Here is a 25236-nt window from a genome sequence, read left to right as displayed (position 1 = left end):
GATCTCTGTGGTGAATTTCTGTTATGTTTGCCACTATCTCGGTACCATAGTGCTGTAAGACAGTGAAGAGCCATATTCCTTCAGGGAGAATGCATTGAAAATGTGTAGAACAAAGATAATACTAGCAAAGTCAGAGAAGCATAGCAGAATATGAAAAGCACTTAGCTAAAATAGCTTTATTAGATTGCAACATCTCAGTGAAAAAAAAAATCACCCGAAAAAGGTTTCAGATCTGCCAGTTCCTTTTGCAGTTAGGTAAATATGGCAATATTTTCAGCTGCTAACATTTCTTTGGAAGGCAGCCTCCAAATGTGATGTCAGGTACATATGACAAACCTTGCTTCAGGTTTTGCCTCATGTGCAAGGGATATTGAAGATGAGACATCGCTAAACTTTATTACTTCTTTATAATTGCTTTTTGAAAAGGTAGTGGCACCAGAAAATTGTCTTTCTACGCATGAAAAGCTATCAGTCTGTAAGGCCAAAATAGTCTCAGAGTAGGATACTTTAGAAAAATGACCCTTTGCAACCTGCTCTGGGAGATGTAATGTGCATTCCCAGATGCTGAGCAGCCTGCAGCCTAAAGGTACACTTTAAAAGAAACACTTTTTCAGAAAAGCTGTGATAGGAAGACTATATTTTCAGTTGTTCACCCTCAAAAGTGCCTTGTTAAACTACCATAATGGCTGCATATTCCACAGGGTGGAAACAATTACGTTGTGTGCAGTAATTTTTTCTTCTGTCTTTCTTAAATGAATCCTAAAGTTTCTTTGTGATTATGATTGAAACATGCAAGTTCACTTTTCTTGGAGAAACAGAAAATACACTGTAAATTCATATTCAGCTTCTACCAGTCCTCTTTTCAGACTACGTAAATAATGTCACAATATTTTACCTTTAGTTTACAAAACAAAACTCCCAAGGTCTAAATAGTCTTCTGGAACCACCACTGGAAGAGTGGAGTTGAAATTGAAGAATTTGGATGGAAAAGAAGGGCAGAAGGGGTTAAAACTGAACTTAATTTCATGAAATGTTGACTCTGATTGCAGTAGTGTTCCCAAGAGAACTAATGAATCAGTGCAGAGGCATTTGAATTCTTTGAAGTTCTATGGTTGGTTTCCAGGTTTTAAGACAGCTTTGGTATTTTAACTTTTCCTGGTACCTATCAGTGCGTATCTCTTCTACATCTCTGAAGAGTGTGAACTCTCACAACTCAAAAGAAGCTGGAATAGGAGTATATATTCACAGCAAGATCGAAATGGACAAAATATGTTCATACAGGGAAACAGCGTTTGAAAATTGCTCTGTTCCAATTTGAAGATGTACTTGTGAAGAGTTAGGGAGGTCTTGATCTCCAAGTGACCTGATGACCGTATTTTATTGTAATATTCCAGCTGCAATTTGTCAGAACTTAAATTGACCTTCCCTTCCACTGGTCAAAGAAGAAACTCCAGAAATGGATGTCTCTGTCTTGGCCTTTTTCTTGTTCTCTTGAGCATTTCAGTAAAAATCCATGATGAAAACAAGGAAGGAGGGTTCTGATGCCAGAAGCTGCTCACCTGAAACTACATTGTGGCTGCAAGCTTATTTGAAGGAAAATTTTAAATGGCCCTAGGTTTATGTAACCTAAGACCAGTTTCCTATTGATTTTCCTACTGGGTTTCCTGCTAGCCAGCCCCAGGCCTTCAGGGACACTTGGCCACTGACAAGTCAACCTGGGTGCCAGGACTGAGGTGCCCTTGAGGCTGGATCTAGTGGCATTTGGGTGAGATCGTGTTAGTCTTGCTGCTTATTGGCATGGTTGCCTCTCTCTGGGTTTTAATTGTCACATCTTGCATTTTGGAAGCAGCTAAGCAGAGCTAGCTTTGTTGTGATGCTACTTGTGTGAATGGAGAGCAAGGAAAGCAAAGAGGAGCTGGTTGAAAAAGGAGAGGGAGTTTGCTTGTACCCTTGCTTCAGGGTGATTAGAAAAAACAGTTGGCCACACATGTCAGGGAGTCAGATCAAGTTAAATTGTGCCATATCCTTGTTCGTAAAGGCTCATTTGGGTTAGGAAAGGGAGATAGGCAGGAAGGAGAAAGGGGGTTAATTAAATTAATTAAAAATCTTTAACTCAATATGCTCGTTAGTTTGGTTTCAGTTTATGTAAAGGCTGACTTTTTTCTTTAAATAAGTGATTTTTTGTGGATGCATTTTCAGACAAGATTCGAATATAGCAGGCCTGGCCTGGCAGATCAAAGATTTATTTTTTTATAGGAAAAAACAAACATGTTGTCAAAGAAATGAAACTGTTGACCTTTTTCTTTATGAACACTTTTCTCAGTTGTTGTTCTGTACTCGTACACTTTTATATGAAAGTGCATTAATATACACAGCCTAGCTTGTCGGGATGTTATCTGGTACACTAACCATGCTAAGAGAAGAGAACGTTTTGGATGTTTCTTTTCCAAGTAGATGGTGGTTCTCTACATCTCTTAGCCATATTTTAATCCACGCTTCATGTGCCTGTGATGAATTTAAATATGCTTGGTTTTCTTTCCTTATAGAATGCTTTTGGTTACATCAAAAATATTGCTAAATCCTATAAGCAAACTGTGAAAGCACCGTAAAGGAGACACGACAGGCCTTAGATTTTACTTGTCCAAAAATAGTAGGTTTGATACAGTCTCCATACCTTTTTTTTCCTGATTCCTAAACTAATGGAAAGAGCCACATTTCTTCCAAAGACAGCTCTGTATATACAAATTAAATGAGATTCAATTATTTAGGCTGACAGGCAGTCCTGGCAAGCATTTCTGCTGGATACTCTGGACTGTTTTCAGCTATGTAAGTCTACTATTCTCATCCTACTAGTACTCAGTCTCAGTTATACAAGATTTATAGATTAAACCACCGCTGAGAGTGTCATACCCTGCCTGTCAGTCCATAGGTGTCCACAACAATTTGAGCCATTTTGCATCCCATGCTAAGTGGCAGCCCACGGCCTGGCACAAGTCACATACTGCTTACAAGTGCCCTGTGGCACACAGGGACCTTCATGGTATGTAAACCATCTGAACAGTGGAAAGCTCTCGTTTTGGGAAGTATGGAGTGCAAAAGTTCACATTTTGTTGGGGAGAATGCGGTCTGTGACCAGGGTCAAATTCAGTTCTCAGTCAGAGCAGAGACGGCCACAGCCATGGGTGGAAACTTGCTGATAGCAAAGCTATTGAGTAGGCAGCAGGAAGGATCAGAGCTGGAATAATTTCTGTTCAAAAACTGTATAATTACACCAGAATCTAATATGTGTTTCAGGGTTTGATAGGTTTGTGAGGTTTAAAAGAAAGGAGTGTTAGCAGCTGAACTCATCTGTCATCAGAGGATGTAAAAAAAAAAAAAAAGTTTAATCTCTGTGGGTTGATGTTACATGACGGGTTCTTTTGAAAAGTAGGTGTGATAGCTTTTAACTGACATCTGGCTGCAGTTCTGCACTGACAAAGAGATGAAGTAAGAGGCTGGGGAGCTCATACAGTGAATGATACTAATTCCTAGCAAATCTGAAAGGGATTATATTGTGCAGCCACTACAATAGTGGAGAGTAGGCTCAACTACCCAGGACGTCCCTTGCAGAGTAAGTCTCCGAAGGCTTCGTCTTTAAGTTAAGAGAAATATTCCACATTAAAAAAAAAAAAAAAAAAAAAAAAAAGTTGTTCTACTGTAGCTGTTTTGAAGCATGATTTCTGTGCTATCTGCCCTTTCTTGCTATTATTTTATTAAAACAACATCGTCACTTAGACTCCAGAGAAGATGAAAAATCTGAAAGCAGTGAAGCATTTCACATTGCTTTAAAGGAGACATTTATGGAAGCTCCAGCAGTTGGTACTGACTCATCTGCAGTATTTGCCAGTGTTCAGTGAAGGACAGGGCTGTGCTCTCCGTGTGTGCACAAGGGAGGACGGGATACATGCACCTATCAAGAATGCATCTGAACACAGCGCACTAGAAATGAAGCTTAGACTGTTCTCAGTTAGGGTAAAATTTCCCTATCTAAGGATTCTGTGAAACTGAATATTAAAGCTTTCTGGTGGAGTATTTAAGTAGTCCTTAGGGCCTCAAAAGTGTATAAAGGCTGTAAGAAACTTGTAGGAAGGAAATTCAAATTAGAAGAATATGTTACTTTGAAAACATCTAGAATTTATTTTTAAAAAAACTACTGCAATTTAAATGAAATTAAGGGCTGACACTTTTGCTTGTCACGTTATTTTTCTTCATTAAGAATGCACATATAAATGGATGAAATTGTTTCTTCTGTATGGAAGGCTGAATGTTCATGTTTTATTTAATCGATCATCCTATTAATTCTTTAGTGTTCTATGCAGGCAAAAGCACTTGGTTAATCAATTGGATTGGCCTCCCCATGTATTCAGAAGAACGTCTGTTTACCTGTGAGCCCACCGCAGCATTGCAGAAATAGTACAGCTGTGGGGTATGGCTGTAGTCGTCTGTTCAGGTTCTTAATTTGTTCCAATGCCTGTATCAGAGCTAGCTGCAGGACGTGGCATTCCTGCTGATGCCCTGTCTTCAGAAATGACTACGTCTTCCAGCACATGGTGGGGCAGGGAGCTGGGCCAGACACCCTCCAGAGGTCCTCCCAACCTCAACCACTCTCTGAAGCTGGTGAGACTGGAAAGCGCTCTCATTGCTTTTAGACAGGGGACCTCTTACAGAGTCACCGAGACACTGTGCAGTTGAGGCTCCATGGTTCTGTTCTGTTTTTTTCTCAAGAGATTTCTTGCACAGCCAAAGTGCACTTAAATCAATGTTTATCTTTTGAGCTACAGTAAGTAGATAAGCCATGGCCTCTAACAAAACATATAATTGAGCTGTCCAATTCAAATCAGGTTAGACTGTCCTGTAGAGTTCAAGAACATATTTTCACTGGGTTGTTGTGCTGTTCCTGTGATGTGTTCTCCATTTTTATGGACTTACAGAATTGATCTTTAACCTGAGCAAAATACTTTGGTCAAATGTGTCCCAGTGTTTTGGGGGCATGTGTCTGACAGTCCTACAGGGGCATGAGCACATGGTGGGGACTGGAGATGGTCAAATCCTGCAAGTCCACGTGTGGCTGGTGGAAGGCAAAACACTGCTTTCACTGCGTGGTGTCAGAGGAAAAGGCAGCAGCAGAGGAAGCGTGACACAAAACGTTACAGTCCCTGTGTGTGTCTGCTGTTTGTTGGCAGCCCTTGGGTAGGCAGAGGTGCTGGACCTTGTGGGCAGATGCCCACTGAATGCCATCCTAATCTGCCCAGACTTGGCAGGCAGAGCAGTCCCACAGCTGTGCCCTGCCTTAGGCACTGGAGCTGTTGCTGCAGCAGAGCCAGCCCCATTCTCAGGCGTGTTGTTCCCTTATACTAGGCAGGAAAGAAGACTCTTTCCCCTTAAGGTACAACTTACACTGCTAAAAGCTGTATTTTGCGTAGGAGTAAAGATGACATCCCATACATTGGTTCTTCCACCATGACTGTGTTTTGTTGGTGCTTTTTTTTCTCTTTTGCCTTCATTACCATGTGGATTTTTTCATATTTAATGAGAAGACATCCCTGGGTGGAGTTTTTATTATGGACGTTTCTAATGGATTGAAATTTCAGCCAAGGATCATCATCACCAACATGGATGGTGAGAAAGCAATCTGTACTGACACACACAAAATTCAAGAGCCTGAGAAGTGCTGGGGTAATGACTTGTCCCTTTATCCTGGAAATGTCCTGAGATCCCAGGTGGAACCTGTTGGAAAGAAGGCAGGAGAGACAGTAGGAAAGATGATGTGCATGCATTTTGTTCAAGTAACCCCACCACCGCTGGGCTTTTCAGCAATCTCCTTGTGTGTGTTTTCTCATTAAATCTTCTAATATACATGCACAGCCATTTTTGTGATGCCTTTGCACAGGGCTGTTTGTTGTAACTGCTCTTGAAAGTTCAGTCTATGATTCATCAGTGTGATGGTTTGCTAGTGGCCTCACGTTTTGGAGAGCTTATGCAGTAAATGGTATTTAAAGAGGCAGATTTGAAAATTGCACACGTGATGCCATGGTGAGCAAGCTCAGCCAGACTCACATGAGCTTGTTGAACCCCCTCATTCAAGAATTAACAGGAGTTCACTTTAAAGCAAGCTGTTGTTTTCTCTTACAGCTGTGTGCATACTTGTTGTTGAGGAAGCAGTTCGTGGTGATTAAGCAGAAATGGTTTTTTTTCTGCTTGTCACAGCAGCCTACGTTTGACAACAGGTTCTCACAATTAATTGCCCCCATGCAGATTTTTGCTGGCTAGTAGCCACCTTGTACATGAGCTGAAGTGAGAGTGAGAAGCTTCTGGCGTCCTTGAAGAAAAGCTGCAATAAACTGATCTGGCTTAAAACAGCCTCACCAGATCTGGCTCTGCAGGCCCCCTTTGATGCCGTAGTCTTGTGCCTTTGGTTTGCTTCTCCAGGCACTAAACCCTGCTTCACGCGTTCCCCTGAGTGCCAGAGGTGGCATTCCCAGGCGTGCCATGGCTCTGGCTGTCTTTGCAGGATCCAGCAGTGCCGAAACCATTGGGCACAGCTCGTAGCAATAGGCTGCAATTTCCCCCAGGTCCATCTGGACCAGCAGATGCTGCGGAGCCCCAGCCAACATCCATCTCTACAGGTGCTCTGGGACAGGCTCTTCAGCTGCTGCAGCAGGGAGGAGGGTGCCCGTGGGGCGAGCATCCCTTCCCTCACTCCTTCCAGCCAGGAGCAGGGCACAGAGCAGCAGAGCACAGCAGAGCTGCTGTGCAGGTGTGCTCAGTAGGGACCAGCAATGAGAAGGAACGACCTCAGCTCTGTGCAGCCACAGCTGCCAAGGAGTTCCCCAAGGAGAGGTCACGATCAGACCAAGAAAAAGGTTTTGGAAACCCCTAGCTCACAGTGAGCCTTCTGCTTTGATGTTGTATTGTGCCTGGGGGGACTGCAATACCTCTGTGGTGTGGGATTTGTGTGGCGTTGGCCAGGATGTCTCTATATCATTCTGAAAGGATGTTTCCTCCTTGTGCTCGTTAAGAAAAGAACAGAACTGAAGTTTCTCTTACCATTAGGTGCTTGTTCATTGAATCTAGTGCATTATGCGTCTGAGTCAGACTGTAATTTCCTTCTGCTTTCAGGCTTGCAGGAAGCAGAGTGCACTGCTGACATGTGCTCTTAAAATATAAACAGAAAAGTTCAGTGACAGCAGCAGTCACCAGTATATAGCCCACGGAAACTGTGATATACAGTTAGATTGTGTGATTATGCTTCTTGTATGTAACGTCCCTTTATTATGCCAGCCTGCCAATAGGCCGTAGAGCATGTAACACGTGCTGGTGTTACACACTTCTCAGCTACTGAAAAAGTCCTTGCAATATTTCTTACGTCCTATTGACATGAACAAGCATGATCATTTTTAACTTCATCACTTAATGCTGTTTGTTTTGCATCACCGAGGAGCCCTGGTCATTCAGCAGCTGCCAAGAAACGAAGTAATAAAGTGGTCTCCAGGGCTCACCTGGCAGTTTATAGGTTCAGCATCGTGGTGCAGCAGGGACAGCCTGCAGATGTTGAAAGGCAGGGAGCACCCCTTCCTGTCTCTACCTCAGGATGCGTCTCTCCTGAAGTTGGCTGCAATACTTGCCCTGTGACTGATCCAGCCTCTTCAGCTGCTAACCTAGAAAACCTTTCTTTAAGTTATTTTTCAGCCATTTTTTGTAAATTAACTTCCTGGCCAACCAAAGGAATGGCAGGGCTGACTTCAGGGTAGATGTCAGGAGGGAAAACTAAGGCAGGGGAGCCGGGCCTCGCTGCTCAGATCTGCCATGCTGCCGGTACACAAAGCTATAGTTCAGCTACCTCAGAAACTAGGTCTGCATGCAGAGAAATGAAACAGAAGAGTAACAGAAATGAACAAAGAATAATGCCTGCACATGATGTATTCATAGCAGTGCTTGGGAGTGTGTGATAATAGGGAGTATAGTTCAGTCTGGGCCTAAGAGACTTATTGTAATTTGGTCAAGAGTTGAATTAGGCTTTTTGTTTAACGTGAAATGGAAAATTTAATTTAATGTTTCTTAAGATTCTTAGAGAAGTGTAGGAGATGTCAGGATGTTACCAAAAGCAGCTAAAATCTTTCACGATTGAAAACCTTTAAATCACTAAGGTCCTTAAGATCAAAACTGCCATGTGGTTGCAGCACAGTTCTTTGGTATTTCTGAATCTTTTTTATGAGAGATCTTATTTTCTGATTTTGAATCAATGCCTGAATAATTTCATGTGTTCTAAATAATAATTATTTTTAACATTTATTTCTAAGATTTACCGTGGTCATCAGATGAACATGCTCTCCTGACCAGTGTTACAGCTGGTGTGGCATGTTGGCACTGACAGTGTCTGGTGGTAAATGGTAAGAAGGGCGTGCAGCAGCATCCCACTGCTGCTCTCACCTTCCAGACAGCAGGAAGGTTCAAGGAGGAAGGGAAAAGCAGCTTTGAAAAAGGTTTAAGAGGCTGGACACCCTGCTGCAAAGGAAGCAGCATGGGTCTTGTCTGGCAATCAAACATGGGGATTAGCTGGTATGAGAGAATAGAGGGCAGTGCAAGGGACTTTAGTGTGATGACTGCATCAACTATTCAGATAATTTCTCTTATTATATTTTGACTGAGTTTCCAAGCGACAAGAGGAAAGACCCAAGGCATGGGGAGAGAGAAAATGATATTGCGGTAACTAGGCCACAGAAGGAGTTTCCCTGCTGGTCCAAGGGCAGGAACATAATGAGCATGACCCGTAAGAGTAAGGAGGAAGAGGAAAGCATACCAGAAGCAAAAATTCTAGGTTTTCTCATGCCATACTTGGAAGAGGCATGTTCATTGTACCACAAAGAGGGCTGGCAGCTCCCCCCTGAGACAGCTGATCAAGAGTTCCCAAAATGTCAGCCAGTTTCTTATAGGCAGAAGACAAATCAAAGTGTTGACTCCTAAAATGATTTTACTATGTGCTGTGAATTTCAAAGACTTGTATATTGATTCACAGACAAAATTCCAGAGAGGTAGTATGTGCTCATTAAAATGTATATACATTTATAAAATGAAAAAAATATGTATTTTCCAGCCTATCAGGTCCAAGTGTCACCATGCAATAACATCTGGTATATGTTCTGCCCTGTTTGCTGAGCTAGGAAGCAAATGTGTTTGCTATCTGTTCCATGTGTTTTATATCATCTGTATTTATTTATTTATTTATTTGCCCTTTTTGGATAGAACATTTGGGTGGTGATACTTTCCATGCTGTTTATTAAAGTGAGTTTCCTGGTCTTGCCAACACACAAGATGTCTCCTCAGGTAACTGGTATTAAAGTTTATTGCCAAAGTATAACATGTTCCAAATTTAGGCTTCAGAAAATTGGTTACATTACTAATAACGTGCCGCCCACCTTTTTTTGTTTGTTTTGATGCTTGACTTGAGATACCTGGATATGATTTCCAGAAGTGCTGAGTACTTACAGCTGTACCTGAAGGTCGCAGAAGATATGCCTGGGGCATACAATGTGCAGGTTAATGCTGTAGCTGAAAATCAGTTGTAGCATGTTTCGTTTGGGCACCCAGAGTTGGTGAATACTTTGAACGGTGACGCTTCTCCCTCTCAGTAGCTCATTTCTAGAATGATGGCGATGCTACCCCTTCATACCACAGGGTGTTTGAAGATGAGGAACTGCATCTTTGGCTGTTTTCCATGAAAAGATGCTGTATTTTCTCCAAAGAAGTATCTCCTATGGAAAGATTAAAGAAAGCTTGTTACCCTTTCACTCATTAACACAACACAAGTTGGCTTTGCAAATGATATTTGTGTTTTATGTCATGTCCAGGCCCACCTATGAAGGCCCTCAGCTGCTTAGATCCAGTTAAACACATTCTTGAAACGATTTCTTACTGAATCTTGCCAGGTCACAGCGTTTGGTTCTTTCTGGTGTGCTGATGTTTGGATAGTCTTTGCAATGTTCTTCAGATGCTGTCTGCATTATCCTCAGGATGAAGCAATGTTGCCATTAGTACAGTCACAGAGCTCTGGCTTGTTGTCTGTGGAACAGACTCTAACCTTTTCTTCCAAGAAGACTTACTATGCTCAAGTACTTTTCCCCTTGCTGTGCAGATAAGTTTGTCTGCAGTGCTAGGGAAAACCAATAAAACACTTCCCCAGGACTATGTTCTCAGCTGCAGCCAGCCAGACTTCTTCATCCATTTTATTAGCCTCTGTGTACAAAAGAACCGTGTTAGTAACAGGTTTTTTATAACCCTCTCCACTCAAACATATTCCCACTGCTTCTTTTGCATTAGAGATTTTATAGGCATTTTTAGTGCCTTTTATTTCAGTTGTTTTGTTGGTGCTGTTATGGCCTGATCTAAAGTGTTATGATTATCAGGATGATATGGAAGGAATTTGGCACTTATTTTATAAAATGATCCAATAAAAAGTGTTGGATGATTAATTCGAGAATAATTTTAAGAATCAATAGTGTTTTTACAGAAGACGGTTGTAGCAATAAAAGAAGTATGATTGGTACTGTTGTGGAACTAGTTGCCATTTGAGGTGCTAACTTAATAGGACCGTGCTCTTTTTCTTGTGGATCATAAGCAGCAAAGCGATGCTGTGGCAAGGTCGCACTGAGGGGGAGCAATAAGCTCTGTAATAGTGAAGTGCGTGCTTGGGCAAAGAAAAATGAGGGCTCTAGAAATGTCTCCTCTCTCCTGTCATAACTCAAATGTGATGGATAGCGTGTTCGGGTTGTTACACTGGAAGCAAAGTCTGAAAAACACTGCTTGCCTTGGCAGGTCACTGTGGCGTTGTCCTGACCAGAATCTGTTTTTGTAAAGGTCCCTTATCGATGCCTCTACTGACCCTGGATGTATTTTCTTCTCGTGTCCTCAGAGCTCCAGCTGATGGTCACATTCCTGTTTTCTTCTGGAGCAAAATGCTTCGAGACACATCTGACTGGGGACAATGTTTTTTTAATAGAAGCGAGCACCAGACTAGGATAAGGTTTATGCCACCACGTAAATTTTAGATATTTTTCTATACCTGAGGGCATACCTGTCACCCAAGATTGTGTGAATTGGCTTGGTTCTACCTTCAGAAGATGAAGTGGTATGAAATTGGATATATTTCACAGTAGTGAAAGTGTGAAATGAGTAATGAAATAAAGCCAATTTTTTGCCGTATATTTATTGTCAGAACCAGGTTTTGGAGTCCCATTGTCTGTTCTGCAATTTCAGCCACCTAGAGATGAGGTAATAACTAATAATATATTTTTTTCAAAGTATTTAATTAGATGAAGAAATCAATAATTGTTCATTTCTCCTCAAAGCTGGGCATCTACTGTCAGGAATGGAAGGTCTGGGGAGAAATAAGACTGAGCTAAATGCTGAGCTTTAAAGATAGGCAAATAGGTTACACCTCAGTCAGTAGCACGATAGCAGCTTTTTCGTGCTCTCTGGTTCCTGACATAAGATGAAGAAAATCATTAGCAGCTGCACCGCTCTGTGCAGTGGTTTAATTGCATGCAGCGCAAGACTGAGCTCTTAGTATGCTGAATTAGTTCACGGAGCGCTGATAATAGATGAGGGAAGGGAGGCTGACTCCCATCTGAATAGTTCATTGCTGTGGCTCATGTTTTTAATCCACAAGAATAGGAGATTGCTGCCTTTAGTTACACTTTCAGTAGATGAATTACACATTTGGTGACAGCTCTCATTTGACATGTAATAATCAATACTTCCCTTACTCCCCAAAGGATGTAATAGCAGAGAGCTACCTGGAGGTCTAGAGGAGGAAAGAAGTCTGTCATCTTAGGCAAACCTTACAAGCATTCAATGCTGAGCAGCTTTAGCTGAATAACATTTTATTGTATTTTTTTTTCTGTCGATTTCCTGGATGCAGATTGATTGCAGACCTCTCAGCCCAGCCAGCGGGTTCTGCAGCTTTACCAGCCCTGTGAGCATGTAGGGAATCTCAGCATCTGGGGCAAGGAAGAGCAATTTTAGGAGAGCCCCACTGCACAGCCCATGTCCTAGGGATGTCAGAGTGCAGTCAGATGCAGCCTCTTTGGAAGGAGCGCAGTGGGGAGCAGGAGTGAGGCCTCAGTGAGTGCAAAACCCACCACAGTTTTACTCCTCATCCTTGCTTAGGTCATTACAATTACATCTCGGTTTGTGCTAATGCCTGTATGTTTACGTGCAGCATGTGGCATTTTTGTAAATGCACTTTTCACTCAGTGCTGAATGCTTAAGTCCTTCCCAAGACTCTTGCAAACAGTGTCAAATCCTTAGAAACTACAGCCTAACTTTTTTCTTTTGGCATATTCATTAGTCTGTGACAGCTACACACTTACTCAGCGTTAGGAGTAGCAGCAGCAGTAGATAACCATCACTAGTGTGAAGTCTTACTGTTTTAAAGCACCCGGGTAATTAGCTATTTTCATCCTTGTTCGATTGCAGTTATACTCCAATAAAAACATTCCTTAATGAACTTTGCAGCAAGTGAGGCTTTACTACTGTTGCATAGGGCAGTTCCACATCCATGGGGTAACATTCTTCCCGTGTTAGCAAAAATAAGTTTGAAGTAATACTGACTAGAGAAAGAGTTTGCTTTATTGTGCCTCTCTCAAATGAATGTGTGTCAAGGAATGTAAGTAAGTGGAAAAAGTCTGTCTGGAAGTAGGCAGCATGCTGTGGTGTATTGCGTTTCGCTGACACGAGAGGAATGTGGCAGGGAGGTCTACAGTTGCTGGCTGTAGGCGCTAGCACTCAGGCTGAGAAGCAGATTGAGATGTGCCTTTTGCTTCATTAAGCAAAAGGCTTTATGCCTGTGGCATGAAATGCTATAAAACACGGTGGAAGTATTATATAGTATTTGTTATTAGGCAGGGCTGTCAATATTAAACATCCAAAATCACAAGTGATACAAAATAAAAATGTGTAAATATTTGGAATTAAAAAATAAATAAATAAATTCCTTTTTGCTTCTCAAGATTTATTTATTTTTAAGTGAAAGCTGAGACCTTCACTGAAAAAGTTGAGATCCTCACCTTACTTCAGAGCTCTAAGACAGACAATAAATTTTACAAAACTAGTAAAAATGTGATAAAAGTTCTCAACAGTGAGGCAGGCATGCTCTGGAGAAGCTGTGCGACTGTGTAAGCTTTGTCAATGTAAATGGGAGCTAAAAGCCAGGGATGCAAAATGCAGGCCAAGCTCCTGGCACTTGCAGTTTGCTTACCTTTAACAAAGGTCCCTAACTGTGCTGGCTCACGTTACTGAGCAGCTGGCCAACAAAAACCCTCTCACCGGTCTAGAAAGCCTGTGCTGTGTGGGGGAGGCAGAGCAGAGCAGTTTGAAGACTTGCAGCCAGATCTGCACCCAAAGATCCCAGCAGCCTCCCTGAGATCCATCATGTGCGTGTTGCGGTCAGTAGTAGGACTCTATTTACAGGACCGAGCACGTAATGCTGAGGGATGCATTAATTTCCTTGTCTTGCCTGCATCTGCCAAAGAAATGTCAGCGTTGATTCTGCAGAAGGGAAAGGAGTGAGGAGTGGTGATGTCCAAGTTTTTCTCCTCGCTCTGCTGAAGCAGCGGGCTGCAGCTTTAGGATGTTGAACAACTGTACTGTTAGCAAGCGAGGGAGATGGAGCGTCCACATTTCTGGGCGCTTCTGCAGAACTGGAGAAGCAATGCCAGCACATGGACATTTTTAGGATCCTTTGTTCGTTTTTCTTACTGACCTGCACTTCAGTCACAAAGAAAATAAACTGCAGAGCCTGTAGGACTAAGAAGGAAGAATTGCTGTAATTATATAAAGTTTTTAATGTAAAATTCAAGTTTGCTATTTTGAAAAGCTTGTGCTTCTGTACGTAGGTGGGTTAGAAAGTTGGTAGGCAAGCTGTAGATCTGCTTTGTTCTGTCCATTTTGAAGGCAGTTGAGATCTTTTTCTGCTGTGCAGCCCTGGAAGGAATGGCAGATCTTGTAATAACATTTCAGCACCACAAACACTTCTCCCTTGGCTCTCTGACACTTGGTGTTGGCCACTCGGACTGCCCATTCAGCATGCACGTGGCTCGCTCCCACCATTCAGCCCATTCTTTCCTGCACAGCTCTCATTCAGATGAGAATCACCTTTCTCTCTAAACACTCTGAGCAGCTATTTAACATTGCCATGCCTTGGGGACGCTGTCAGGAGAATGTCAACTTTCTCTTGGGTCAACATTTAAACCACTATTGTCATTGTTTTTTAAGAATTGTATTAGTTATACTGACAAATTCCAGTTCATCACCGCTGGTTCCAGTGGTCTGGAACCAGATGGTTCTGGCTCAGGGAGCTGTGACCACTGCACTCGGTGCTCTAGGCTGTGGTGTTGCACTTCTGCACTCTTGGGTCTAGCAGTTCACCCAACGGTTCCATGTCATTGGAGCCCACTGAGGTCTGCGTGACGTACCATTGTTTGTAAGGACCTACTCCACCCCCAGGAGAAATATTTATAGTCTGAAGCAATGCCTTGAAGCGTTTTGCTACTGCCATATTGATGGGGGAAAAAGTGCACAGTTATAGAGAGGCTGTGTGTATTAATTATTTATCTTGCAATCAAGAAAGTATAAAAATAATCCAGGGTGAAAAATGGGGAGGGTTCTAAAGGAACACGCTGGTTCTTTCAGTTTAAATAATGCAGACCTCACTGAAGCTTTCTCTCCAGAACATGAGGTCTAATCACAGCACAAATAAATAAATGCTTTTTCTCTGGAACTGACTTAAAAATCATGTAGCTCTTGAGAGAAGACTAATTGTGCTCACTTAACTTCAAGTAAATACATAAACTGTGAGGAGTTATTGTTTTCCTGGCTTCCCTGTAATCTTTCATATTTGTTATTTTTTAGATATTCAACTTCTAGACTTTTTAGCATCAGTCAAGCTCTGCTTCTATTGTCTGAAAAATAAATATGCAAAGGAAAAACTGCCACAGATTTTAATACCTTGTATTGTTACGGTGTAAGTACCATCGTTGTAATTAAACCGCTTGAACACAGAAACCATCAACTTCTTCTCTCAGGGACTCAGCCACCCAGGTGATTTTTGTGCCTTTGAAAATCTCCCCAGAGATCCAATGCACTCTGCTTCTCTTGAGTGTTCTTGAAATAAAATTAGCTTTTAGTCCTTTAAAATCTGTTGCTTTTATCTGCTACTAAATACATACAGAGTAAGCGCTGCAGGATCAAAACAAAAATAAGTTATTCCTCCCACACTTGTAGTTTTGATGGGATTTTCAGTTTCACAAAAGTCAATAATCTGATTCTTTCTGTATTTGGGATCATGGCGGATTAAGGTAGGTCCGTTTGGACTGGATCAGGAACCTGCAAGGTGCCTGGAAATCAAAGCAGAGGGTGGGCAGAAAAGGGGCCTGAAAATGAGAGAGAAGGCATCAGAGGTGGCCTGGTCTCATGTGCTGGGACAGAACTAATGATCCCCATGTTGGTCCTTCCAGCAATTTGCCTAGCAACCTTGTGAAAGCCTCTGAGAACATAATTTATCACCTAGTGAGGGTCTGGGCAGATTTTTTTCTGATTAGAAATTTTCCTGATGACCAACCCATTCCACTGTGCCCATGACTTTGTCCTTACCTTGTTGCCTCTGGGGGAGAGGGTAGGATGATGGCAGGTCGGGGAGGGGGAAGAAGGTGAGGGAAGTGTGCAGGTGTGTGAGAGGAAGGTCATGGGGATGAAAGGCCTGAACGGAGAGCCCTGGGAGGATGAGGAAGGGCAGAAAGTACTACTCATCCAGGCTCCTTGTCATCATGTTTCTCTCTACAGATGGGGTCAAATTTGTGATGTTTTTGAAATGTTTTAGATATTGAGTAAGAGCAAAGTTTGGAAACTGAACACAACCTCAGCTGTGGAGAAACCTGGATCTGCCTTTGGGTCCTATCTGCAAACCTGAAAAATGGTAATCCTTTGACATGTAAGCAAGATGCGAACATAATGCCTTTTTCCTGTCTTTTCTACCCTCACAGATGAACAGGAGCCAGCAGTCAGCAGTGATTCAGATATTTCACTGATTATGGCAATGGAGGTTGGACTCTCCGATGTGGAGCTTTCTACTGATCAAGACTGCGAAGAGGTGAAGTCTTGAAAAACAAACAGAGCTCCGACACTAAACTACAGGGGAGGGTCACAGGGAGGGACCGAGTCAGCTTCCTAGGATTTGGACCAGTCATGCACATGCCTCCAGAGCACTGTCACTCCTGCACACTCCATTCTGAGATGGTCACGAAAAGCAATAGCAACAGTTGTGTCTGCCTGGATGCAGTTCCGTCATCTTACATACGTTTGGTTTGTTCACATGGGAGATGAACACTTCCAGTTTACCCACGTGCTTGAGAGCAGTCATGTAACTCTTCATGGCTCATAAATACGCAACTGAAATGACAGCTTGAGTGTTTTCTACACTTGTTCGCTCGGGTTTTTGTTTCCTTTTTTTTTCGGGGGGGAAAAGACGTACGTTTGTTACATTTGTTTGTTTATAGTTTGTTATGGATAGACACACCCGTTTTTGTTGACTGACGCCCAGCTTTTTCAAGAGTTCAATCCAGAAACCTGAATTCCTGTTCACTGGTCACTTCGTGATCCAACTCCAGGACGTGACATTGCCTGTTGCTTCTTCATGAAGTACACAGGGCTTCAGAAGGATGGTGCACCAGCACCCTGTAATAATGTGAAGCCTGCTTTCATTAAGTGGAGCCTTTGAAACTGTGTATTCTGAAGGCCTTTATCTGTAAGAGAGCTCTGAAATAACAAAGATTGCAGAGATTTGGTTTAAAACAGCATTATGTTGACTTTTACATAGAGCTCTATTTGAGACAAGTATGGTGCAGTGTGGAGGGAAGGAAAGAAAAGCATTAAGCTTCACCCTATGCTAGATGTATACTACCAGTAGCGGTCAGTACATTGACAGCCTTCCTTCAAGTTACAGGGCTACAGCAGGAAAAGATCTAGTGTAGCATCGCATCTTTGCTTAATTTTGCAGACCAGATCTGACCAGTAGATCAGATGGAAGAGTGTCTGAGGGATTTCCAGAGGGTGCTTGTTAACAGCTGTGCATTATGCAGACAAAAAAAATGTTCTTAGAAGGGGTCTGGAGATGCTGATATCAGTGTCAGAAGTTGTTGATGAAGCAGGAGGCAGCTGGATGAAATGTTTACTTACCGCTTTGTTTTTGGTTTTGTTTTTTTCTTTCTGCGTTTCTCCTTTTTTTTTTTTTTTTTTTTTTTAACTGCAGCTTTTGCCTGCTTGTTACCCAACACAAGAGTTCAGGTGGTTCATTGCCGTCCAGAGTCCCTGTTAACATTGCTGCAAGCATAACAGAATACTTGCAATTTATATAAGTATGTATACCAAAACATTTTGGGTAGGGAGGAAGGAATTTGTAAATAAGGAGAAGTAACGCAAATCAAAATGTCTAAATAATAATGATCTGTGATTATTATTAGTCCATACTGAATTATGCTTTCCAGGAAAAAAAGCTTTTTTTTACTTGTTCAACCTATGATTTCATTTTTCAAAATATTCAACTGTGAAAAAGCACTCTTAGCTAACTGTTTTACAAGAGTAAATGCTTTCTGTTGATAGTCAGATGATTTGAATCACATTACTGGCTCCCGAGTAGGTCAGCAGAATCAATGATTTGTCTTATATCGAAATTTCATGGAGAGGTCAAACATCTTCGCTTGAGTCACAGCAGCATCTCAAAACGCAACTGTTAGCGTTCTTGCTATATTTAATCTTCCTTGTGGATTTATTCATTAGCTGTGGAAAACAGCTCCCACCCAAAATTCATTTTATCAGAGCTTATTCAGGAACAAATGCAGTTAGAACCATCCCAACATTTTGGACAACTTGCATTTTTATTACAGGAAGAAGGAAGAATTATCCTCCATACTTTTGGTTCAGTTCATTTTATAGCTTGTTTTTTGTGATGTTCTTAGTCCCTAAATTGTGGGGTATGTTTGAGGCTTCAAAACCATGATCCAGACATGTGCTGTTACATTTTTATATGCCATTCAAAAGAACATCTCTTTTTAATTAAAGAGATGCAAGCAGCTGGAAATCTGTTGTAAAAAGGAAGTTAGAGACTGTTCCGGAGGGCGCGGCTGAGTCACTCTCGCCAATAGTTGTGGTTCTGTTATCACATTTTCCTTATTCTTTAATACCTCCTCTGTTCCCTGCCACTCTGGGAAAGGCCCACACTGTCAGGGGAACCAATGCTGAAATTTACCCCTTCACAAGAGTTCAGACAAGGTACCGATCACATCAGCTCCACTTAAGCTCTGGAAGTAATGCTGAAGTAGGATTTAAGTGGTGCTTATACCTCATACTGGCCCTCCACATAGGAGGGAAATTCATTGCGAGTGACTTCAGGGGAAAGAGAAGCTGGTTATATACCCAGTCAGGGCTCCCTACGGAAAGAACACACACCGGCACAGTTTCTTCCCTAGCGCTGGAGCCTGGGTGCTACATGTCACAGGAACATCACGAACACGATGTCCAAGTTGTCAGTGATCCTCTAACATCCGCCCGCGGCACCCAGCACGCAAACAGAACTCCTGGCTGAATCATTTGGGTTGCAGAGGACCTGTCACAAAGTCTTCATTTTGTTTTACAAGCTGAATTAACTTAATGGACAAACTGACGGAGTCCCCCACAGCACAGCAGAGCAAGCGAGGTCTGCGTTTGCACAAGAGACTGGAGGGAAAAAAAAAAAAAAAAAAACAAAGCAAAAAAAAAAAAAGCAAGGCAGGAGGTGATGCTGAAGTGGGTCGTTTGCAGGCAAAATCCTTAAAGGGAGCTGTGCGCAACAGGACAGCACACAGACTGTAACTACGACCCTCCCCATATCTCTAGAAGCTGGGAAGGGGTTTTGGGGAGCGATCACACTCTGCATGCTGTTGCTGTAAGTATCCCATCCTAGACCTGGTCCTTAAGGGGCCAAGGCTGGCCAGGGACGGAGTGCTAGGCTGGGTGAGATGATTTTGTGCACCACCATATTATGGTCTTTCAGAAGAGTCATCCTAGCAAATCTGGGTCAGGAGACTTTCAGCTTTTGTTTTCCAAATTCTGCAGTTTTGCTCAGGAAAGATGTTTCTGTCTCTCTCCTCAGGTGTTGTGTAGCTGTGAGTGCTGTTATGTGATAACAAGTGCAAGGCCAGGTTACACAGCGCTGAGGGCAGAACTTAGGAAAGCACTTAAGTAAATGTTTTAATCCGTCCTTGTTCAGAAAAGCACTTAAGGCTAATGTTGGACTTGCTCTGAAATCACGTTATTTTCAACAGGTCTTCTATAGCATATTTAAGACTGGGTCAAATGGAAATGTTTTCCTAAGGCAGGTCCTGGCTCAAATGTCCTTTGTATACATAACCTGTGAAATGCCTTGGCAATTTGAGGTGCTTCATGAATATTAAGACCCCAGAGGTATGTTTGTAACACATGCGAAAGCCTTAACTCTGCAGACCCTCATGCCCATGCAGTTTTGCCTATGTGAATCCTTCCCCTGTGATTCCTCTTAGGGTAAAACTAAATCTCCTCATCAGCAGGTTTGGGCACGATTGGTCCCTTCCTGAACGTTTTGTGATTCCTCTGTACTGCTGCCCGCCACACCAGGGCTCTGGCATTAAATAGGTGGGATTCAGATGCTGTGGGCACAGCCCTGCCTGCTCAGAACAGAGAGCAGCCTTTAGCATGCAGCCAGGAGGGCGAAAAAAAAAAAAAAAATGTTCAGGTGCATAATTCTGCACACTCGTGCCGTGATGTGGATGGCTTTGCTGCAGCAGCCGCTGCCCGGACAGCACAGCTGGGATGGGGGACGCTTCCTGCATGGGGCTGGTGGCCAGAAGGAAGCACAGCTCTGAGAAATGTTCTTGTCACTAGGCTCATTGTGTGTCTCTGTAAACTCTTCCTGTTCCTGTCACCTGAGGCTCTTTTCTCTTATTTCCCGTTGGTGAGCACAGTGCGGAAAAAGCGCCAGCTTGTCTTCACTCTGGCTGGGTTGCAGGAGGAAAGCTGGACAGGCAGAGCCTGAGTTCCCTTTGGTTTTCATGGGTTTCATTGAACTGCTTTCCCAAAGGCCCGTTCAATAGGTAGAAGATGTAAAAAGTTGCATGGGCAGAGTTTTGTGCTCAAAACCAACCTCGTGTGCGTGTGGATGTGCAAGGCACCAGCTCTGCTGCTTCCCTTCCTCAGCTCACCCATTCTGCTGCAGGCACAGGTCTGGCACTTGCTGAGAGTTTGAGGTTTGTTTTTTTCCCAACTGCATCAAAGCCTCAAAAACAGGACAGGGACAATGGTAGCGTGCAGTTTGTTCTTTAAGCAGTCTATAGAATTAAGATTCCACATACACATATACAAGTACATTGATACAGCTATGGAAACTGCATTGTAGTGAAAACAGAAGCTGCTGCCATTTTTAGAGTGTTTCCATATGTGAGAGAAGCAGGCAATAAAGAAAAAGGCTTTATAGAAGTAACTTGAAAAAAAATACTGAGATCGTATGAACCTATGAGAGGTCCCTAGGATCTCACTGCTTTAATTTAGTGATGTCTGGGTCAGATCCAGAGAATGCTGTTGCAAGAAAGTCCATACTTTGTCTCTTGTTGAATGCCCAGTTTGTGATACCTCCTTACTTTGTTAACAAAATGAACCCAAGCACTGGAGACAGATCTAGCTCAGAATTCAATGTTTCACAAGGAATATGCATTTTGTGATCCGAAGTCTTTGTTGTTGCACCTGTTAATCCACCCTCTTTTCCCCTTTGCTAAATAAAAAGAAACACTTGTCCAACTTGAAAAATGTTGAGCTCAGAAGATGTTTGCATACAGAAGAATTGCCATGGCAGGTATCTGCAGATCACTTAACACCTCTACGTGCTTTTAGTCATCAGTACACAGTGACAGATTTTCTGTAAAACATGTTACATTTCCCATTCTGGTTAAACCTGGAGTGCAGTCATCATATGAATTTTCCATTTTTTTGCCTTACAAACTTTTTCCTTTGAATGTATGCTGCAGCCCCTTGAGGGGATTCAGTGCTTAATGGGCAAAGATGAGGGCACGAGCCTTCATGGATAATCTCTAGGCTGCAAGCCCTTGTTCTGATGATTGGTCTGTACTGAAACAACGACACAGGTTATGTTCAGCAGCAGGAGATGCCTTTCAGCCTGGGCAGCGGGCAGCTCCCAGGTTGTGTTTGTAAGAGGCTTGTTCCTTCCTGGTCATTGTCCATAGAAAGCTGATGAGCATAGAGTGTGAAATAAGCCAGGAGTGCGAGTTTACAGTCTGTGCAAACCAAGAAAACTGATAGTCATTTATGGCCTTCTAATTCACTAGCAATAATGGAGATTTTTGGTTTTTAACCCATTGTTCTTGTAGAGCCCAGTTGTAGGTTGAAAGTTACTTGTCTGCTAAAGCTGTGGGCCAGGACGAGTCCAAACAGAAGCAGGAGGACTTGGTTTGCTCTTGTGATGCATTCGTTTTGCAGGACTGAAGCGGCAGAGAAAACCAGCCTGTTCCTTGCCAGCCCCAGGCACGAAGGATTGCGCTAACGTGAGCCTTGGCTGCAGGGAAGGGAAACAGTGGGATCAAACTAAGGCTCTGCAGATCCTACCCTCGCACCTCTCTGGTAACTTCACACTGACCTCGTGTAGCGCCCAGCCGGAGGGAGGCAGCCGCAGTGCAGAGGATCAGCGCCTTCGGGTGCGCCCCGTGCATCACCCTGGTAGCGTAGAAGGGCTCACGGATAAATGTCCTGCAGTACGGCTCAGCGTGGGGGCTGAGGAAGAGGCAGGCCCTGGGCTTCGGGCAGATTCAGAGGAACCCAACCACTTCGTAAGCAGGGCTGCTGCTTCACTGAGGAGCACTGAGTGCAAACAGGCTCGTTTGGTTTACAGATGCAGTGTTTGAGCATATATGGGGCAACCGGTCTGACAGATAGAAATCAATTCAGTTCAAGCAGCAGCAAACACCAACATAAGGAAATATTTTAGGGGAAAGGGAAAATGAAGGTGGAGGTGTTTTAGCAGACTTTTTGAATAGGGACAATTGATCGAAGACAAGCAGTCCTTTCCTTCAGATAAGCCCTTACCTGAACTAATTGATAGCTCCGCAGCTGGCAGAGGAGCCAGGTGGGCTTTTGACTGCGGGTGCAGCAGCTGGGGGCACCGAGCGAGGGCCAAGGGTGCCCTCTGCTGCGCAGCTGCCACCCACCAGGCAGGAGCAGCTCCCAGCGCTTTATCTTCCCTGGCACTTCTGTTCTGTGGAGAAAAAAAAAATAAAAATTAAAATTAATAAATAAAAGCTTTCTGAGCACAAGCTGTATTTCAAAGAGAGAAACAGAGGAGATGAGAGGAATGAAAGGCGTTGTGGAGTTTGAATGGAAAGTCAACGGATGAGTTTTCCATCTGAAATTAATCTTGCCCCTCCCAACTATTTTAATTGTGAATTGGTGGAAGTTTGTTCTTTCTGGAGTGAATGCCAAAAAAAAAAAAAAAAAAGACAAAAAGAAGAAACAGCATTTTCCCTTTTTATTTCCTGATTTTTCAGTCCTGTTTAGTGTTAAAAATAACAAGATCAAGGCGCTTGGTTGCTCTGAATGTATACGGTTATTATAGATGTCAATATCTAAATGTTTTGTATGTACGTAATACCACCATCACTTCTTGTTTCATGTTTAGGAACCTGAAATGACTGTACCATTTTGTAACTAGAAATGTAAAGAGGGGACAGGGGGTGGGAGGGTCTGTTATTTTTATAGCAAGATGTTCCTTGTATTTAGCGAGCATTTAAAATGGTTTTGTACTTGTCCAAATATACATTCCATCCATTTCCAGAAGAGAATTATTTTTATTTAGAGTAGTTTATAAGCAAACCAAAAAAAATAATAAAATAAAATACAATGTCCCATTTGTACACAGTTCATGAACATACCAGAAATATTGTTTTCCAGTGATGGCTCCAAAGTTTTTCCAACAATGTCTTCTCTCACACACTGCACAGCCATACCAGCAAATGCCAATATTAAAAAGGGAAGGAAAAAAAAAAAAAAAAGAACAAAATAAATGCCATATGCATCAGCATACAGCTTACCAAAATAATTTCCAGTTAGGAAACAATGTTCTGTATCAGTGAAATTCTCCCAGGCTGCTGTTGGTCCAGCTGTGGACACCAGGAGCGGCTCTGCTTCAGCCCTGTCCCTGCCCAGTGGGGCTGGCAGCCCGATGAAGCTGGGGGGATGTGGCAGGGTTGTTGCATACATGCACACATACACACGTGTGAACTCACTGGCACGCTGCATCTTCTGTTGTCTGCAGGTCCGTCAGGACCGGGGCCTGTTCTTGGCTGAAGCTCTTGCTGGTACTGCCGGCGCTTTCTGTAGCCTGACAGTGTTGTGCTGTTTGTGACGGTGGGAACTACCCTTCAGCTCCACGAATAAAATAAAGTTCCTTTCTTCAGGTTGCTACACTTTGGTGTAGGAAACACCTAGAGAAAGACCAGGGCAAAATCATACTGTAGCATTTGCATAGGCAGTTCTTTTCCTTAGCTTTTTTTCCCTGCTACCTGTGAATTTGCTGCCAAAACAGAGCAGTAGCAGTTTGTGAAGCAAGCCTTTTTTTCTAGCATTACTTTCTGTACAGCATTGCACATATAGTTTAACTCTTTGCTGATACTTTGTAATGTGTACATCTTCCCTTTCAATGCACTTTATCTCTTGAAAAATGTGGGAGTCAGAGAGCTACCACCTTAAAGGGATTTGCCTGAAATCATGGGGCACACACTTTTTTTTTTCATCTTGCTTTGTTATATACTGTAAATGCTAAAGAGCATGGACAGTGACTCAGCTGGGGGAAGTACCAAAATGTTAAGGCTAATATTTGAAGCGTTATTCAGTAGTACAACACGGCTATTTTTGTTATATAGAAGATTATAATGTAAATATGTGAGACTGTGTTATTATGTACTAGTAAAATATTGCAACTATCAAAGTTAAGATTGTGAATTCTGAGGAATTTTATTGCAAGTTTTTTAATAAAACGAATCTGATTACTGTGTCATACGTATTTTCTAACAGACAGTAAAGCTGGCATTTCCTGATGCGTCAAAGTCGCTGATTGTTTCTCACTGAACATGGCTGCTGCTGCCTTTGGCACCGATGCAAAGGAGGGACCCGAGCTGCAGCCTGGCCTCCAGCTGCAGCTGCTGCCCTTGCTCTCCCCGTCCTTCAGCTGCTTTTGGTCAGAAAGCGGTGGCTGTGCGGGAGGTGAGCACCTCCGCATCCTGGAGGAAGAGCTGGGGTCACCCTTGGCCCTGGGCAGCATGTGCTAAAATAGCTTTAAGGTGCGACGGCTCTGCCGTGCCACAGAAAGCATTGAACCGCCCGAGCAAGGAGTCGTCCGGCTGCTCTTCCCTGTCCCACTCGTCCCCAAAGGTGCCCCTGGGCTGGGAGCGGAGGGCAATTTGAGGTATCCCCAGCCCAGGATCCCGGTCTGTGCTTTTCTCCCTATGAACACGTACTTGCCGGGCGGCCACAGGAGGGAGCAGGCCCGGTTCCCTCGGCAGGCAGCGGAGCGAGTTGATGTAGGATCTGCACACACAACGCAGCTGCTGCCAGTGCTGCAGATCGTGTGGGCACAGCGTGCTCGGGTATCGCAGCAGAAGTAAGCCAGTGCGCGGCTGCTGGGAATGGCAGCAGGGCTATAAATAACGAGGGGCGTGCGGCAATTAATTCCAGGATGCAGGCACATACTTACGGCTGGGGTGACATCACTCTTCGCCACTGCGTATGGGCTCCGTCTCTAGTCAAAGTGCAGCAATAAAGCTATGCTGCTCTGTGCTTTTTTTTTTTTCCTCCAAAGTCAAATTGTTCTCGCTCCTGTGATTGCAGGAGGTGACCTTCAGACCTGTCACAGCCAGTTGAGAGGACTCAGGACTCAAAAGAAATTATCCAGATTTGTACTGTGCCAGCCAACCCAGGGTCCCTCCTGTCCCATGATACCCAAAATGTGCTAGGAAAGCAAGCACGCTTTGTGCTGCACATCTGAGGGTGCCCTAAGGGACGCTGCATTTCCTGCACCGAGTCTTGGGGATTCCCAGGAAAACAGCTCCGAGAAAGCAGCAATGCCACACGGGG

General features: G+C 43.3%; 1 protein-coding gene and 2 long non-coding RNA genes across 4 annotated transcripts in view; 1 reads left to right on the top strand and 2 right to left on the bottom strand.

The window, feature by feature from the left end:
• Positions 1-24160, top strand: part of RNF150 (ring finger protein 150) — a 143268-nt gene extending 119108 nt beyond the window's left edge. For both annotated transcript variants that reach the window (XM_084516864.1, XM_084516863.1), the window contains one exon: positions 16077-24160. In XM_084516864.1, the coding sequence (XP_084372990.1) occupies positions 16077-16195 (119 nt within the window). In that variant the 3' untranslated portion in view covers positions 16196-24160. The remainder of the gene's footprint in view (positions 1-16076) is intronic.
• Positions 9365-22363, bottom strand: LOC311435642. Its single transcript, XR_014692299.1, has 2 exons — positions 22195-22363; positions 9365-9791 (listed from the first exon to the last, which is right to left on the bottom strand). It is a non-coding gene; the product is annotated as an uncharacterized lncRNA (long non-coding RNA).
• Positions 13012-16068, bottom strand: LOC311435641. The gene is made up of 3 exons (XR_014692298.1): positions 15043-16068; positions 13928-14019; positions 13012-13842 (listed from the first exon to the last, which is right to left on the bottom strand). It is a non-coding gene; the product is annotated as an uncharacterized lncRNA (long non-coding RNA).
• Positions 24161-25236: the final 1076 nt, after the last annotated feature.

This window comes from Aythya ferina (genome assembly GCF_964211825.1).
Source record: "Aythya ferina genome assembly, chromosome: 4".
NCBI lineage: Eukaryota > Metazoa > Chordata > Aves > Anseriformes > Anatidae > Aythya > Aythya ferina.
The sequence above is the reverse complement of the archived record's forward strand: the minus strand, read 5'-3'. Positions and strand labels throughout refer to the sequence as shown.